The 16,989-nt window shown below is 43.2% G+C and overlaps 1 protein-coding gene across 6 annotated transcripts in view; it reads left to right on the forward strand.

Moving 5' to 3' along the window:
- The window catches only part of KIF23 (kinesin family member 23), a 54,998-nt gene extending 40,093 nt beyond the window's left edge, over nt 1-14,905 (forward strand). For 2 of the 6 annotated variants that reach the window (XM_068275064.1, XM_068275065.1), the window contains 6 exons: nt 6,486-6,737; nt 10,439-10,672; nt 10,968-11,056; nt 11,169-11,250; nt 12,005-12,075; nt 14,373-14,905. In XM_068275064.1, the coding sequence (XP_068131165.1) occupies nt 6,486-6,737; nt 10,439-10,672; nt 10,968-11,056; nt 11,169-11,250; nt 12,005-12,075; nt 14,373-14,388 (744 nt within the window). In that variant the 3' untranslated portion in view covers nt 14,389-14,905. The remainder of the gene's footprint in view (nt 1-6,485; nt 6,738-10,438; nt 10,673-10,967; nt 11,057-11,168; nt 11,251-12,004; nt 12,076-14,372) is intronic. The other 4 variants (XM_068275067.1, XM_068275068.1, XM_068275066.1 and 1 more) reach the window with 3 other exon arrangements.
- The last annotated feature ends 2,084 nt before the right edge of the window (nt 14,906-16,989 follow it).

Raw genomic sequence — 16,989 nt, forward strand, 5'->3', positions numbered from 1 at the left:
GCGATTCCCATCAGCCGTGCCATGCACGGCTATGGGAATCGCAGCCTCCGCCGCGAATTCTGTGGGGGTTTCCGGCCGAATCGCTACTGCAAGCGATTCGGCCGGCGGCGCCGTTGTCCCCTATGGCAGAGTTTCCCCGCGCGATTTGCCTGCGGGGAAACTCTGCGGATTCGCGGCCGTTTCCGCGAGAGTGGAAACGGGCCCTAAGTGTTTTCCATATTGAGGGCTGCCTGAGCTCTCCTGCAGTCTTCTTCACAGTTGCTCATTAGAAATAATTGGACATGTTAATATACATAAACAAACGTGCAGCACAGAGAAGTTAATTTCTTCAACTATATGTGGAATAAAGACTTCATTGTGTGCAAGAGTTCGGGTCCAATTTAAAGGACCACGATCGCGAAAATTTGTTAAATTTAAAATGCACCCATGTTAGTTGTGTAAACACTCTACAACGCTCTACGTTCCGGTTTATAGTGAGCAGTGGAAATTATGTATATCCTGTAAATATGTGCCTTTTCCACCAAATTAAAAGTATTTAAACACTTCTTGGAAGGCACAATCCAACTCCTAAATTAGTGTGCACAGGGGGAGTGCTTTTAAAAAGAATAAAAAAAAAAAAAAAAGGAAAATCCCCACATGTGGAGATGGATTAGTATAAAAATCATTTTTACTAGCTACTGTAAGTGACAGCTCCATAGGAAAAATACTTTTATAATAAATTTTGCTCTGGGACAAATGTACAACTAATACTCGTGTACTTTAAATTTTCCAAACATTCATGATAGTTCTTTTAACCTGAGTTTAAATTGGTTCCAGCTGTTACATAGTTTGCTTAAAAAAATAATTTGTCTATCAAATTCAACCAGAAGAAAGGGGATCGCTGTCCTAAACCTGCACTTACCTCATTTGATCTAGAAATGTGTTACTGAGAAATATTCTGCCTTCTAATGAAACCTTTCTGTAGCAAACAAATGTATTTACTTGGTAGTGGAAATGCTTCAGACATGTAGACCATGTGTCACCTCAAGCTCTGTGTATTGTTCATGTGCTTGTTGTGGTTTATAGTGCTTTAGGTGACTTCTGAGGGTGTTTAACATATTTTAAATCAAACCTTAATTGAGAATTCATGAAGCATTTTTTCTGTTGACTTAATAATGGTGGTAATCAACTTACGTGGTGTGGCTCACCTTGTTACCATGATGGGCAAAATAACAATGGTATATGACATAGAAAAAAAACAAGAGATACTGAAATCCCTCTTGACTTGGAATAGTATTCATAAGTTTATTACTATATCATTAAAGGGAAGATCCAAGTTTAAAAAAAAAAAAAACTTTCTACTTAGCTGGGGCTTCCTCCAACCCTTGGCAGCCAATATGTCCCTCGCCGCAGCTCCGGCCTTCGTTGGAGTTGCCGACTGCACCAGGTCGCCATCTTCTGTGCCTGCGCAAGCACGTGACCGCGTCATTTGTGATTGCGCTCACGTGGTCTGGAGTGTTCTGCGCATGTGCAGTGCTTCAACCCATGTTATCGCCTGCAGGCGCAGAAGATGCCAAGATTAGGCATCTCCAACGGAAGGGACTCCGGGTCACCGGCTGGGAGTGGAGCTGCGGCGGGGGATATATTGGCTGCCAGGGGCAAGAGGAAGCCTCAGGTAAGTAGAACTTTTTTTTTTTTATACCTCTGAATCTTCCCTTTAAGTATGCAGACAATATAAAAAAAAACGCTCTCAATATCACATCTATTAATGAAAAATCAGCCACATTCATACAGAGTCACATCCCTAAAAGGCCATAATTTCTCCACAAAAAGATTTTATTAAAGCACAAGTTGGGTATTAACAATACAAGTAATGCATTCTAGCGTCATAGCATTTAACCGGTTAAATCTTCAATTTTGGTAATAAGCAGTAATTATTATAGTTTACTCCATTTCAACAGTATAGAGGTATTTAAGCAAAAACAAGTAATCACCAGTTATTAGCTGTAGACAGACAAGGTAGCATGCACTTTTAAAGGGGCACTATGCCGAAAAATTGTAAAATTTAAAATATGTGCAAACTTAGACAAATTAGTACATTTTTTTTTTTTTTTTTTTCAGAATAAAATGAGCCATAAATTAATTTTCTCCTATGTTGCTGTCACTTACTGTAGGTAGTAGAAACCTGACAGAAGTAACAGGTTTTGGACTAGTCCATCTCTTCATAGGGGATTCTCAGCAAGGCTTTTATTCTTTATACAGATATTCCCTAAAAAGGATTTAACCTCCCTGGCGTTATGATTATTTCCAGATTTAAGGTCTAAAAGCCATAACATTTTTTTCCCCAAGTTTTTTTTAGACCCTAAAAACAAAAAGAAAAATATACCTCAGAGAGGTGTGCAGCAGCTCCTGCATGAAATTCAGACACGGGATTACCACCCTGTTCTGAGGTTTTCCGTCACGAGCCTGACTCGGGATTAACGCAAAGGAGGTTAAGCAATGATGCTGGCCAGCTTCCCTGCTCGCTACAGTTTTTTGGCAGTTGGACAGACTAACTGCCGTTCACTAAATGCTTTTGAAAATAAATAAATCCCTGAGAATCCCCTATGAAGAGATGGACTAGTCCAAAACCTGTCGCTTCCGTCAGATATCTACAGCTTACTGTAAGTGACAGCAACATAGGCAAAAAGTAATTTATAGCTCATTTTACTCTGGGAAAAACGTACTTCTTATTTGTATATGTTTGCACATACAGTATGTTAAATTTTACAATTTTTCGCCGTAGTGCCCCTTTAAGGAGTGATTTTTTTTTTTATTTTTTTTTAAACCAAGTGAATAGGTAGCAACAATTCATGCACCAGGTCCAATAAACCAATAATAAAAACACCTTAGGCATTAAGCAAAGTCTAGCATCTGTATACAAGCACTCAATGTTTGAACCATTCAGCCTTAGAGGGGCAGTAGGTGCCCAATCGCCTCAGCACAGTTTCTTGCCTGGCGGCAAATAGTCTTATGCTGGGTACACACTGAGATTTTTTTTTTTTTTTTTTTGGCTAATTTACTGTCAGATCGATTATTCCCAACACGTGCGATTTGTTTTCCGATCGACTTCCTATTAACCACTTAACGACCAGCCAACGTCGCTAGGGAGTCTCCGTGAACAGCCTGCGAGCCTCCAATCGCAGCTCGCAGGCGAAATGTAATAGCAGCGCCGTAAAGGAGATCCCCCGGCCTCTGATTGGCCGGGGATCGCCGGCATCTGATAGGCTGAAGCCTATCTGAGGCGGTACATGATGGATCGCTGTCCTGTACCGCCTACCTTGGGCAGGAGAGGGAGGGGGGAATAGCGCTGCGGAGGGGGGCTTTGAGGAGCCGCCTCCCCCCCGCCCCCCCCCCCCCCCCCGCTAGGCGAAAGTGAGCGGTGGCGATCAGACCCCCCCCCCCCCAACAGGACATCTCCCTAGTGGGGAAAAAAGGGGGGGGGGGGGGGAGTCTGATCGCCCTGCCTGCCACACGATTTGTGCTGGGGGCTGAAGAGCCCACCCAGCACAGATCAATTGAAAATTCCTGCGGTCCTTAAAGAGAATCTGTATTGTTAAAATCACTCAAAAGTAAACATACCAGTGCGTTAGGGGACATCTCCTATTACCCTCTGACACAATTTCGCCGCTCCTCGCCGCATTAAAAGTGGTTAAAAACAGTTTTAAAAAGTTTGTTTGTAAACAAACAAAATGGCCACCAAAACAGGAAGTAGGTTGATGTACAGTATGTCCACACATAGAAAATACATCCATACATAAGCAGGCTGTATACAGCATTCCTTTTGAATCTCAAGGAGATCATTTGTGTGTTTTTTTCCCCCATGCACTGAAGTTTCAGGCTGCTCTTTTCTTCCTGCAAACAGCTTTGTCCTTGTTTGTAATTCCTCAGTATGTGAAAGCCCAGCTTTGTCCTTTTTTGTAATTCCTCAGTATGTGAAAGCCCAGCCAGCTCAGAGGAAGATTCATCCAGCTGATTAGAGCAGCTTCTCTCTTCTCTCTTATCTAAATAATACACAGCAGTGTGCATAGAGGGGCCAGGAAGAGTGAGTTCATAGCAGAACCACAACACTGAAGAATTTGGCAGCCTTCCAGACACAGGCCGACAAGTCTGACAGGGGAAAGATACATTGATTTATTACAGAGACTGTCATAGTAGAAAGTGCTGCAGTTAGCCAGAACACATTAGAATAGCTTTTGGAACTTGTAGGATGATAAAAAACAGGATGCAATTTTTGTTACGGAGTCTCTTTAAAGGGACACTGTAAGGGGGTCAGGGGAAAATGAGTTGAAACTTACCCGGGGCTTCTAACGGTCCACCGCAGACATCCTGTGTTGGCGCAGCCACTCACCGATGCTCCGGCCCCGCCTCCGGTTCACTTCTGGAATTTCAGACTTTAAAGTCTGAAAACCACTGCGCCTGCGGTGCCGTGTCCTCGATCCCGCTGATGTCATCAAGAGCGCACAGCGCAGGCCCAGTATGGTCTGTGTCTGCGCAGTACACTCCTGGTGACATCAGCGGGAGCGAGGGACACGGGCGTGCAGGCGCAGTGGTTTTCTGACTTTAAAGTCAGAAATTCCAGAAGTGAACTGGAGGCGGGGCCGGAGCATCAGTGAGTGGCTGCGCCAACACAGGATGTCTGCGGGGGACCATTAGAAGCCCCGGGTAAGTTCAGCTCATTTTCCCCCCGACCCCCCCCTACAGTATCCCTTTAAGTGGTTAAAATAAACGGAAATCGATTGGAAAATGCTCGGTAATCGACCGGAAAGCAAATCGAACACTTTGGAAATAATCTATCTGACAGTAAATCGGCCAAAAAAAATCTGTGTGTACCCAGCATTAGAGCTAGTTCACAGTGGTCATTTGCATTTCAGAGTAATTCTGCATGTTAACTGCCTGCTCATGCAATTCTATGGGCCTGTTATCATCTCTGCGTTGGAACTCCTCACGTTATTCTAACTCACTGCATGCAGACTTTGAATTTACATCAGTGTCCAGTCTCCAATGCAGTTCCTACACATTACGTGTGTTATGCAATGGACCACTATGAACCTAGCCTCAGCCAACCAGAAGGCCCTGAATCAGGCTCTTGGATACCGGACATATTATGTCATCATGCATAAACGGAACTATTTTGCTTCCAGAACTGGAGGACTTTCCCATATTAGATGAAAGAAAGTGGGAGAAGGGACTCTACATTTAGGGGCACATAATGGCTATTTTATATAACTTGGAGGGGATCATGTGCGTTTGGTGCAAAAATATCCAGTTGTGAGAGTCTTTCATGTAACTTTGGAGTAGATCGCTTAACTATTTTGTAGAGCTTCATCATAATCCTCTTCATCAATATATCTCGTTAACGGCAACCCATTTGGATCTGTGAAAGGCCATCATTTAAAACAAAAAAACTGCCAGCTTGTGCTAAAATTAGTATTCATGAGTGCAATCAATACACTGTAAACAGCAAATGTTGCAAGTAATTTTGGTCCTCCAATTGACCACACTTCTAAATAGGACTTTTCTTGGATCCCATATTTTTTTGTTTTAAAGGTTAAAAATCGAAGTTTGAAACTTTTTTTTTATTTTTTTTTTATTTTTTTTATTTAATGTATTCTTTATTTGTACACTTTTTTTTTTTTTAAATTTACATAGTAAGAAGGATGATTACTGACTCAAAAATGGTATAAGCCGGTACAATATTGTACCTACCCCCTGTCTTCCCCATCCCTCTTTCAACAACCGTAACGGGCCCATCACCCTGTACCCCTTAACTCAATGTGGAGTTGGAAATTCCTCCCCTCACTCCCTGCCAACCTGCTTCTCTCTCAGGGTTTTTGACGACACTCGCTTCTTTGTTTCACTGTATACTTTGCTTCCTTATATTTCACTGTATCCTTTGCTTCTGTATGTTTCACTGTATCCTTTGCTTCCTTATGTTTTCTGTATACCGAGGAGTTGGGGAGGGAGGGGGGGGGGGGGGGGTGGGGGGGGGCGCAGAGATAACAAATACAAAGGTCTGAGGGTGGGGTGAAGGAAATAAGTTTAAACTTTTTGACTGTTTTAGGTCAATGATGGCAGTTTGTAATGTTTTTCTCAGATCAAGTCTGACCTACTACTTTTTTTTTTTTTTTTTTTTTTTTTTTTTTACCTTTTTCCATGCACTCAGAAGTGTTACTCTCACACATAACTTTAATGACTCCTAGTTTTCAGTTATGCTAAAGAGAAACTGTAATTTATAGCGCTATATTATAAAACCTTACAGTGAGAATAAAAAAGGACATGGGCAAGTGCTAAATAGGGTTGGTACTGTACATATGTTTGTCATGTTACAGGTCCCGTTAGGGTGCCTTTAGTAGGCAAAAGGCTTTCTAAGTAATTGTGAATGTCTTAAAGTACTTTTGTAATACTGTTTGTAGTCTTGCAAGTTTTAATCTGTCAGGTGTTGCTCTTATGTTTGGTTTCTTTAGCTTCCTGATACTCCTGTATCACAGCCCCCATACAGCAAACCCAGCCCTGACCGGCACAGGCGCTCAAACTCTTGTGACAACTTTTCGGTGGCCTCATACATTTCACAGTGGGAGCAGAGAACTCCACAGCACAACTCCGAGAGCAAGACAGTCCCCTGCCTCAGACGGCGGGAGGCCGCCACTAGGAATTATACCCCAGAGACGAGAACAGGTTATGCAGCCAGCATGCAGGCAGAGGAGCAGTGTCCCAGGGTCAGTGAGCATCTGAACTGCAATGCCATAGTATGCTTATTAAGACTAGAAGGCATTTAGCAGACTCTTTAGCAATTTTAGGAATCTTGGCAATTGGTAGATGTACATTTTGTGTAAGAAAATGCCATCTGCCTGCTAATCTGGCCACGATACTGCTGCTTCTACATGAAGTGAATGAGCCAGCTTGCTTACTGTAGTTTTACAGCTAATATATGTATTGTGACTTTCACTATGAGCAGCAGTTATCAGGTCTACCTTAATCTATAAAGAAATGGATTTCTGAAAATAGTGTAGAAATAACTTCCGATCTGTGATCAGGTCAGACCATTTAGATGTTATAAATCCTCCTCAGTTGCTTAGTCTGACACCACAGCAAAATAAATGCACTAGATGAGGAGCAGTCATTGACTAGATCCACTCACTGTTCATAAATCCATTTCACTGCTAATCTCTTCTGGCTGGAGGAGTAATCTGCATCATGCCACGATTCCTTCATTTCTTTTTGTTTAATCATCTCAGATGTGTATGGCTGTTTAGTAGTCGGAGGCTTGTTTCCATTAAATCTCCTGATTACTTTTGTCAATGATATATAGCATTGTAATATTGTTTGACTTGTGTTTCTGTACACAGTTATTTCAACCAGCCTCACTACTTGCTCTTATGGTGCAAGTTTGCTGCCATTTTACAATCTGTATTACGAAACATATCGCCCTTCATTCATGAATTTGGCTGAATCTGCAGTGAGCTGTCAGCCACAGTTTGGTTTTCATCAGAACTCAAAGGAGTATTTCATTTCATGTTCTCCATTTAATATTGAACATGCAGATATACAAACCACAAAGGCCTGGTCTCGGCTTGTTTGCCAGTGTCTTCTCTATTAGCTCTTTGATATGACTTGCCATACCACTGCCTCAGGGCACAGTTTTTTGGAATTCCCCATCAAGTACAGTGTGTTGGGTATCTTGAAACCTTGTGCCTGGTCTTTGATGCGCTATATTATACCTTGGCAATACACCAATGAAGAGGATACTCCTAAACAAGTTAAGGCTATGTTACCTTGTGGTTGGCACATCTGTCACAAGCACAATTTGTAGAAGGCAACTTTTTGCAATGGTAGCTCTACCAGAGCCATTGAAGTACTGTATTCCATTTATAGCATGATGGTGTTACAGCTTACAAGCATTGCAGGTTTCTCGCCTGAGGGAGGAAGTGCCTGGAACCTTGTCCTGCTGATCAACTTTTCAGCTATATCACTCTCCCCCCCCCCCCCCCCAAATACATCTACTACAATCTTTGTTTCACTGTGGCAGTTGGTTTGTGACTCCTGCAATTGTGTACAATATCGGCTGGTTTATATTGGATACTTTGTTCTCCCCAACATGGATGCTATATGCTTATTCCAGAGCAATAAAGTCATTCACTGCCCTAGAACTGGAATGCAACATGTGAGATACAAAATGGCTGCTTCAATCACAGACCTGAGATGTGTACATTCTATTAATGTCACGAGTAAGGATCATGGATAGATCTCAAGTACAACATTTCAGGCCACAAATGTTTTTATACAGAGCAGCATGTTGTTAAATGGAGAAGTGAGGAAGGACATCAGGTGGCGCACGACTGCCTGAGGTCAGGTGGGACAGGGAAAGTAGCAAAACCATGCAAACATACATTGTTACTCGTTTAGTGATTTGGCACTGGGGATTATCGCACGCACACACACGATTTTCATCTAAGATGGCACCAAACAACTGTTCCCGACAAAGATTGTAGTGCAAGTATGACGCTTTGCTTACTGCATTTCTTTGCTATCTGAACTTTAAAATGATGTAGCCTTGCTCTCCCCCTTGTACTGCCACTCAGTGGCTGCATCATGCCAATGGAACCTGTTATCCAATTACAGAATAAAACATTTACCCAACTGCACAAGGTTTTCATGCCTTGTGTTCCTTCACCTTGGGTTCTGGCTTTGATCTGTGAATTGGGCTGTGCTGATTTGAGCTGCTAATGTATGAATAATCTGCCCGTTGCTTTGCTTGAGATTTTGCTGCATGCCAATGATTATACTTGATTTTATTACTATAACTGAATATTTCTAAGGTTGCAGTTCAGTAGGCCTGGTAACAGTAAAGCGCATGATTTGTTTTTGAAATTTTGTGCCATGTTAGTAAAAACTGTTGTCCCGTGACAGCCGGAATGGTGCACCCCTCCACATCATAATCCATGGACTGGCATCTCGAATCCTTCAGAGCTTGTATAATTCTGTAAAGTAGTTGTGAGTGGATATGTTGGGGGGTGGGTGGGTGGGTGTGGACGACTTGTGAAGGCTTTTTATGAAATGGGTGTTTTTGCTAAAATTAGAATGGCTAGAAATACGACTTGCTGAGTTTGGGTTATGTAAGGACCAGTGATGCCACGGATTGCTGCTGTTTGAAGTTCTGCTTAGAGCTGCCTGTAGGAAATAAAGCCGGCTAGTGCACTGTTCAAACTGGTTGCCAAAATTGAGTAGGTCTCTTCCCAAAATAGCATTTACTGTAGCTTCATGGTCCCATCCATATTTTTCATTAAAGTAAAACTGAAGTGGGGAAAAAAGTAGGGAGACCTACCTATGGAAGGCTCTGGATCCTGTAGAGCCTTCCCGGTCCCCTTGTTCAAGCTCTGCCACCCCCTCTTGCATGTAACCCACCAACTGGACCAATACGCCTCCGCATGCTTCAGGAGCACTCGGGGACTGCTGCCCGTCTTCATGTCCCAGAATGCTCCTGAAGTCTTCCAAGGGCTCCCGATGCATCAAACTGGGGACAGCACTGGAACAAGAACAAAAAGGGGACAAGAAAGGGTCTCTAGGATCCAGAGCCATCACTCACCATAGGTAAGGATCTGGATTTTTTTTTTTTTTTTAACTCAGGATTTCAGAGTTTAAAAAAGGAGCAGTATTGTATACATGGCTTTACTTGCCCTGTTGGCTGACCCATTCTTTAGATATCCTCAGGTTCCGTAGTAGACTCTGTCAACAGCAGCTGGCTCTCTGCATTGTTTCCCCCCCCCCCCCCCCCCCCCTCTTTCTCCTGTAGAGTAACACTGAGAAGCAGAAATGTACTGTTTTCACATTGTCAGCTGTTTGTATGTTGTTCCACAATGGATAATGTATAACGCATCCATGCATTAAAGTGGACCAGTTTACATATGTCTGTTTTACCATGCGGCAGGGCAAAGTTTAGCAGATAGCAAAGTTCACCAAATGCCCACATACCTGACTGTAGTGGCCAGTGTGCCAGAGACTTATGCATTGTTGAATGTATGTGTGAGAGCAGCATGAGTATCGCATGCAAGTTTACAGACCTGGTGACACATTCTGCAGCTCTGGCTAGTAGTGTTCAGTGGCAGTGTGCATTAGTAAATCAGTGTTACTTGTGTATATCCAGCATGGCAGAGATTAGATCAAGTGAAGGAAAGTGTAGTTCGGGTTTGCTTTTGGGACTTCTATACTTATTTTGCTTTAACGTACCACAGAGGGGCAGCTCAAACAGCACTTCCTGTTGGCATCATCCATCCCTATGTAGAAAGTACATATACATGGCACCTGTGTACATTGGGATCCTTACATTATATGTGCTAGGCCTGCTGACTGCACCTACCTGTGCATGCTGAATAATTCATTGATTGATTTGTGTTTTTGATTTGATTTCTGGTTTGCTTAGACTGTTCCCCCGGTGCACTCCAGGCACCGCCGCTCTCGCTCTGCGGGGGCAGAGAGATGGGTAGACCATAAGCCATCTGGTAGTGTGGAGACCGAGACGGTCATGCAGCCTCACGTCCCAAACGCCATCAAAGTATCCATTCCCAGCGAAAAGGCCTTGGCAAAGTGTGACAAGTACATGCTGACACACCAGCAGCTGGCCTCGGATGGGGAGATTGAAACTAAACTCATTAAGGTAACACCGGTACCAGGGAAAGGGGATGGAAGGGTTGTGGTTCTCGAACGATCAGAAAAGCCTGATTTCCATAAACATTGGTGTCTGCTTTAGCTGTCAGTATTGCCCAGTGAATGTGAACTGAAGGAGTCGCTCTAATCTTTTAGTGCTCTGTTAATCAGCATTAGTTTATGTAATCATTGTTACACTGCTTGCTTCTCCTGCTCTGGTCTCTCTAGCACATTTCGGTGAGCACCTTGTGTTGATCTGTTAGTTGTTAGCTGCTCTGCTAATGAGCTATATGTCTTATTTTCAGGGTGATGTCTTCAGAACTCGAGGTGGAGGTCAGTCCGTACAATTTACAGACATTGAAACACTCCGGCAGGAATCTCCTCCTGGGAACAGGCATGTTGTTGAGCACCTACGCTCTTCTCTATCTCTCCCTCCCCATAAAAATATTTTAGGTTTGGAATCTGCATGAGGCCAAAGTGCTATAACGGTTTTATTTGAATTACAGCCGCAAACGAAGATCCTCTGAAACGATTATCCTACAACAGGTGGAAACCACAGAGTCAGAGTGGACAGACGTAGAAACCAGAGTACGTATGATGATGCCACTTGCAGTTACTCTAACTACTTTACTACCTGGTGCCGTTTCAGTACAGCACCCTGATCTCCACCAAAGCAGAGCTTTGTTTCTGCTTTTTAATGGTCCACCTACTGCAGAGGCTTGGGGCTCTGGCTGTTATTTTAGACAGGCTTCATAACTTTAAGGTGAGCCGACAGTCTGATCTCTAAACCATGTGATTTGTTAAGGATAGTAGTAAGATAACAGGCCCTGGTGTTAAGGTAGCTATACACCTATAGATGGTCACCAGATCAGACATCAGATCCCTCTCTGATCGAATATGATCAGTGAAGGAGCTATTGGTCCTCAACCCTACACACTGTAAACATATTTTCAGTCGATTTCAGCATTAATTTGGTTAGTCTTCTTGCCCATCTGTGCTCCTCCCAGCAGCCTTGCTCTCACCTGTCCTGCTGGGACGTGTCCTCCCATGTCTGGTGGTTGACTTCATGCCACGGGTCATCTCCTCCGTGTCCTCTTCCTGGTAATATAATAAGAAGCTGAAGTTCAAACACTAGAGGTCTGGCCGCATCTGTGGAGTTTCTGAACACTTCAGCATGCAGCGTTATATTTCTATGGATTGTCCTATGATACCTTGTAACCAGAGCTCTCCGCCCAGTGTGTCGGCAATCCTGTAGACTGTACAGTCCCTGATTGTAGACAAATGTAACATTGACATGTACTCCAGTATGTGTAATTTATTTTGTATTTGCTTTATCTTTCAGTGCTCTGTAGCTGTGGAAATGAAAGCTGGCTCTAATATGGGGCCTGGATACCAGCATCATGCACTTCCTAAGTAAGTCACTTTACAGATCCCATGGCCTCATTTCTGGCACAACACACTGAATAATGTGTCTCTGCCCACAACCCAAACTGCACCAGGGACTGCTAGGAATCACTCTTTGTATTAAGTGCTATACAGTACTTTATTTGTATGTGTATTATGCAAACTGCGCCCACTGCAGTCAATATATCACTGTTATAGGTCTAGACTCTAGAGTGTTCGCTATCAAAAGTCCACAATCTTGAAAATATATAAATATATATGACAGCGCTCCTCTTCTTATCTCTTTATAACCTGAAAGATAAAACACAGCTCCACATAGCGCATTACTGTCGGATTCTCATTGACTACATCAAACACCCCAAAAGTACTTTATTTGGGCAGCACAATCAATTGATAGTAGAGCACAAGCTCCTTTGGACTTGGAATTTTACTGTGTGTTCCTCAAATCCAAACTCCACTTGTTGAACAGAAACGTCTTGAAACCTCAAAAATACAAAACCATAGTGGGATGCTGTTCCAATGATTCCGTCACCCCGTGCAAGCACACTTCTTAGTGACTCCTCCTATAATCCACGGAACGCCGCCGCTCCTCGGACACCCAGGTTTCACAGCCACTCGCCCTCTTGTTTTGCTGTTGTACCACAGACAGAAACACCTGCTTTAGCCTACACCACCATGCAGAGTTTGACATTTTTATGCCACACAAACACTATGGCCTCTAACCCTTTCCCTTGCTGTCCACATTATAAGACATTAAGCTCACTCAGAAGCTCCCCCACTTGCTTCCATGGTTAATCTGCCGTGAGAGATCTCCCAATAGATCCAGATCATTCTGGTCTTCCCAATGAACTAAAAGCCCATCATAGGTTAAAACCATTTATTAGAAAATCATATAAAAAGTAGTGAATTTAGCAGTCAGATAAAATCATTTAATAATGCAAGCAGACTGGCAACATGTTGATGGCTTCTGTCGTGAAGCTCTGTCCTACATGTTCTGTCCAGGTGTGTGATTTTAAACTACTGTACTGCCTTAAAGAGAAACTCCGACCAAGAATTGAACTTTATCCCAATCAGGAGCTGATACCCCCTTTTACATGAGAAATCTATTCCTTTTCACAAACGGACCATCAGGGGTCGCTGTATGGCTGATATTGGGGTGAAACCCCTCCCACAAAGAAATTCTGAGTACGTATTATTGGCAGTTTCCTGTCTGTGAACCCTGTTGCATTGTGGGAAATAGCTGTTTACAACTGCCAAAACCGCAAGCAGCAGCTACATTACTTGCCAGCAGTAAAAATGTCACCATGTGATAAATGTCAGAATGTAAATTAGGGGGAGGAAAGATTTCACAGTGGGCAAACACTGACTAAATCATTTATACATAATTATTGTAAAAATGAAGCACTTTTTTGTATTACATTATTTTCACTGGAGTTCCTCTTTAAGACAGCCAGCAGGCAGCTAGCATTATTTAAAATGGAATGAATGAAGTGAAAGCTGCTCCCCCCCCCCCCCCCCCCCCCTCAGCTCATGGCCTGAAAGGGGGCTGAAGGAAGCGTCAAGTATCGATTTCCCCCCCCCCCCCCCCTTATGTTTTCTTTTAAGATGGCAGTCTACACATTACCGACTTGGATTTCTTTAAAAGAGAGACTGTAACATTAAAAACATCCCCTGGGGGGTACTCACCTCGGGTGGGGGAAGCCTCGGGATCCTAATGAGGCTTCCCACGCCGTCCTCTGTCCCAAGAGGGTCTCGCTGCAGCCCTCTGAACAGCTGGCGACAGACCCCACTGTCAATTCAATATTTACCTTTGCTGGCTCCAGCGGGGGCACTGTGGCTGCTTTCGGCTCCGAAGTAGACGGAAATATCCGATCTCAGTCGGGTCCGCTCTACTGCGCACTTGCCGGAAACTTGCGCCTGCGCAGTAGAGCAGATCCGACAGCGATCGGATATTTCCACCTACTTCGGAGCCGTCAGAGCGCCTGCGCAGGAGCCGGGAAGGTAAATATTGACGTCATGTTGTACGGAGGGCTGCAGCAAGACCCCTGAGGAACGGAGGATGGCGTGGGAAGCCTCATTAGGATCCTGAGGCTTCCCCCACCCGAGGTGAGTACCCCCCAGGGGACGTTTTGACGTTACAGATTCTCTTTAACAGTACCTTACAATGCATTTAGATATATTTTTGAGTAATTCTGAAGAAGACCCCTCTTAAGTGTAGGACATTTTCCCACTGGTACAGGAGACTGATTATTATCCAGCCAAAGTTTTTGTGTGACAGTGAGCTGATCTGTTTGTTTTCCCCTCAGGCGCAGAAAACCTTAAATGATTGCCGAAGGACAGACTGGTAATTCAGCGCCAAGATCTAGAGGTGGTCAGACATCTGTTGTATGCGAAGAGTATTTTACATCCACTCTGCAGAACGACCTGAAGCTGTTACTCCAACTGGCCACCTTGTAGTCACTACCTGTAAAACTATATCCTATATCCAGCAGTCAGGTGCACCGTGAGCTTCGTATACAACCTCTCATGAACTGCTCAGCACTTGCAGCCTGGAGGTGGTGGTGTAGACTGCACACACCATTCTAAACGTGTCCTGAAAGGGATATTTTTTTAGTATTTTTTTTGTTTGTTTTTTTTTCTGCTTTTTTTGAAATATAGCTGCTATTTTTCCAGTGGCAAAAATGCACTTTACCAAAGCTTTTCATTCACAAATACTATTTAAATTGTCTCGAACTGTACAGCATGTCTATAGTCATCTACTAACTCCTCTCTGAACCAGTTTAGTTAGTGTACAGACTGGTTTTAGAGTATTAATAAACTTTAAGACTCTTTCATGAAACAGTTTGTGCTTCATTAGTTCAGGAAGAAGGGTGTTTATAAAGCAAACCAAATCTTACTTCTGCATAGTGATACAAGGCTGCTTTCACAGATCAATGTGATGATGACCCTTTTATGAATCCAAGTATATGAACCCACTACTATATACTGAAAGAGAAGTGTGTGCTTAAAAGCCAATCATGGCATGCCGCTCGTCCTCTTTGATGCGCCCCCTCCCCATGCACAACAGTGCGTTATAGCGTATCCTGATGAGATATGCTGTGCCACAGTGCCTGGTGAGAACATTCCCACTACACTATTGTGCATGTCCCACTGTTGTCATCGTCGTTGCTGCCACCACCATTCAAGTCTTGCTGCTGTTACTTACCTGTCTTCAGTAGCCATTCATCCATGCAAGACTTCGGGACAAGTGCCGGTAGGCTCAAAGCCCCAGCAAAAAACAAGGGCTAACATTGGTTAGAACAAAGGAATTCTACCTAGCGACAGGGATAATTCTTACTGGTCCACCACTCCTGAACCAATGAGCCTCTTCACTTGTGCTATAGAGGATTCCCATTGGTCCTTTTTTGCCCTGCAAGCCCAGGTTCTTATACTGACACTTGCCACGGAGCCCAGCAGTGCAGAAGACCCAAATACCTGCAAAGAAGACATGCAAGTTAATCAGGAACAGAGGGGGAAAACAACCTAGTGGAAAAGGACCCTGTCAGTTGCCATACGTTCCGTGACCATACACAGCGTATCCAGGCTCTAGAAAAATCATGCCGGTTGGGAATGTGCGTCCTGCTCCTTTTAGCATAGGAGCCATTTACACTTGCAAATGTTAACGTAGGGATCCTGTTATCTACACATACCCTTCTGTCTCGCTGGATCAGAGCATTTTTGTGACGTGACCGGGGCCTCAGCAAGAGGAAATCCTTTTTATAGAGTAATAAACCGCAACAGAACTTTTGGTAAAACCCTTCTCTGTCAGTATACAATAGTGGATACCTATACTTGGATCACTACAGGGGCTCTGTAGGTTGTTAGGAACACTGTTTTAATCAACAGTTTGATTCTTTTAGCTGTATGCACTACATAAAGCTTTTTTTTTTTTTTTTTTCATGACAATAGAGACAGCCAGTTTAGGCCTTTATTTCTATGAATGCAGTTCCTCAGTTCTGATTCATATCTGGCTTTCTTTTTTATATGTAGTGTCTATTGTGGAAAACTTGTGCTTGCATTAATGTTGCTAGTAAGTATGTAAAGCAGACACCTAGAGGTGCCTGTCCTGTATGCATAGAGAGAATCACCACCCATAGCAATTCATTATGATGGTATGTTCCAAACTGAACAGGTATTTGTGGAAATGCATTGCCTTTGTACTCATCTAGTCTGGATACTTCTTAAGGGGCCACTAATGATCCAATCTGTTTAGTCCAATCTTACCATATCTATGTAATACAAGGGACAGCTTAAAGTATCCATTCAATATAGTCACTTATTTTACCCTTCTACCACATAGATTTGCTAAGATTGGCCAAAAAAGATTTAATAATTAGTGGCCACCATCAGCAAGCTGAGTGTATGAGCCGAACAATCTGTGATGTAAGGTGGAGCCCCGCCTGCTCCCACAAATCAATGGGCAGACCTCACTCCTCAGTGACAGATCTGAGGAGGGGGAGAGGCATTTTTTGTATCTTTTATAAAGGTAGCCTGAGCTGGGAATAATAGGTGTGAAATTTCAGCTTCAGTTTATATCTACAAAATGCTGGGAATAATGTGTTAAATTGCTTATGTTTTTATATTTGAATAAAAATTCCCCACTGCTTGGACTAGAACAAATGTTTGTCTAACTGGGAGAGTTAGTTTCCCGCCCATCAGAATTCCAGAAGAACATGAATGGAATGTGGGATTTGGATGCAAATTGAAATGCAAAGGTAATTTTTAATAATAAATTGCAAAAGCATATTGCAGCACTGATACTCTTGCAATTTTTTTTTTAGCAAGAGTGTAGTTTTTCTTTAAAGTGAATGGGAACCGCATTTAAAAAAAAAATGAGACCGATACTTACCCAAGGAGATGGAAGGCTCTGGGTCCTATAGAGCC

The sequence above is a fragment of the Hyperolius riggenbachi genome, chromosome 3 (genome assembly GCF_040937935.1).
Source record: "Hyperolius riggenbachi isolate aHypRig1 chromosome 3, aHypRig1.pri, whole genome shotgun sequence".
NCBI classification, from domain to species: Eukaryota; Metazoa; Chordata; class Amphibia; order Anura; family Hyperoliidae; genus Hyperolius; species Hyperolius riggenbachi.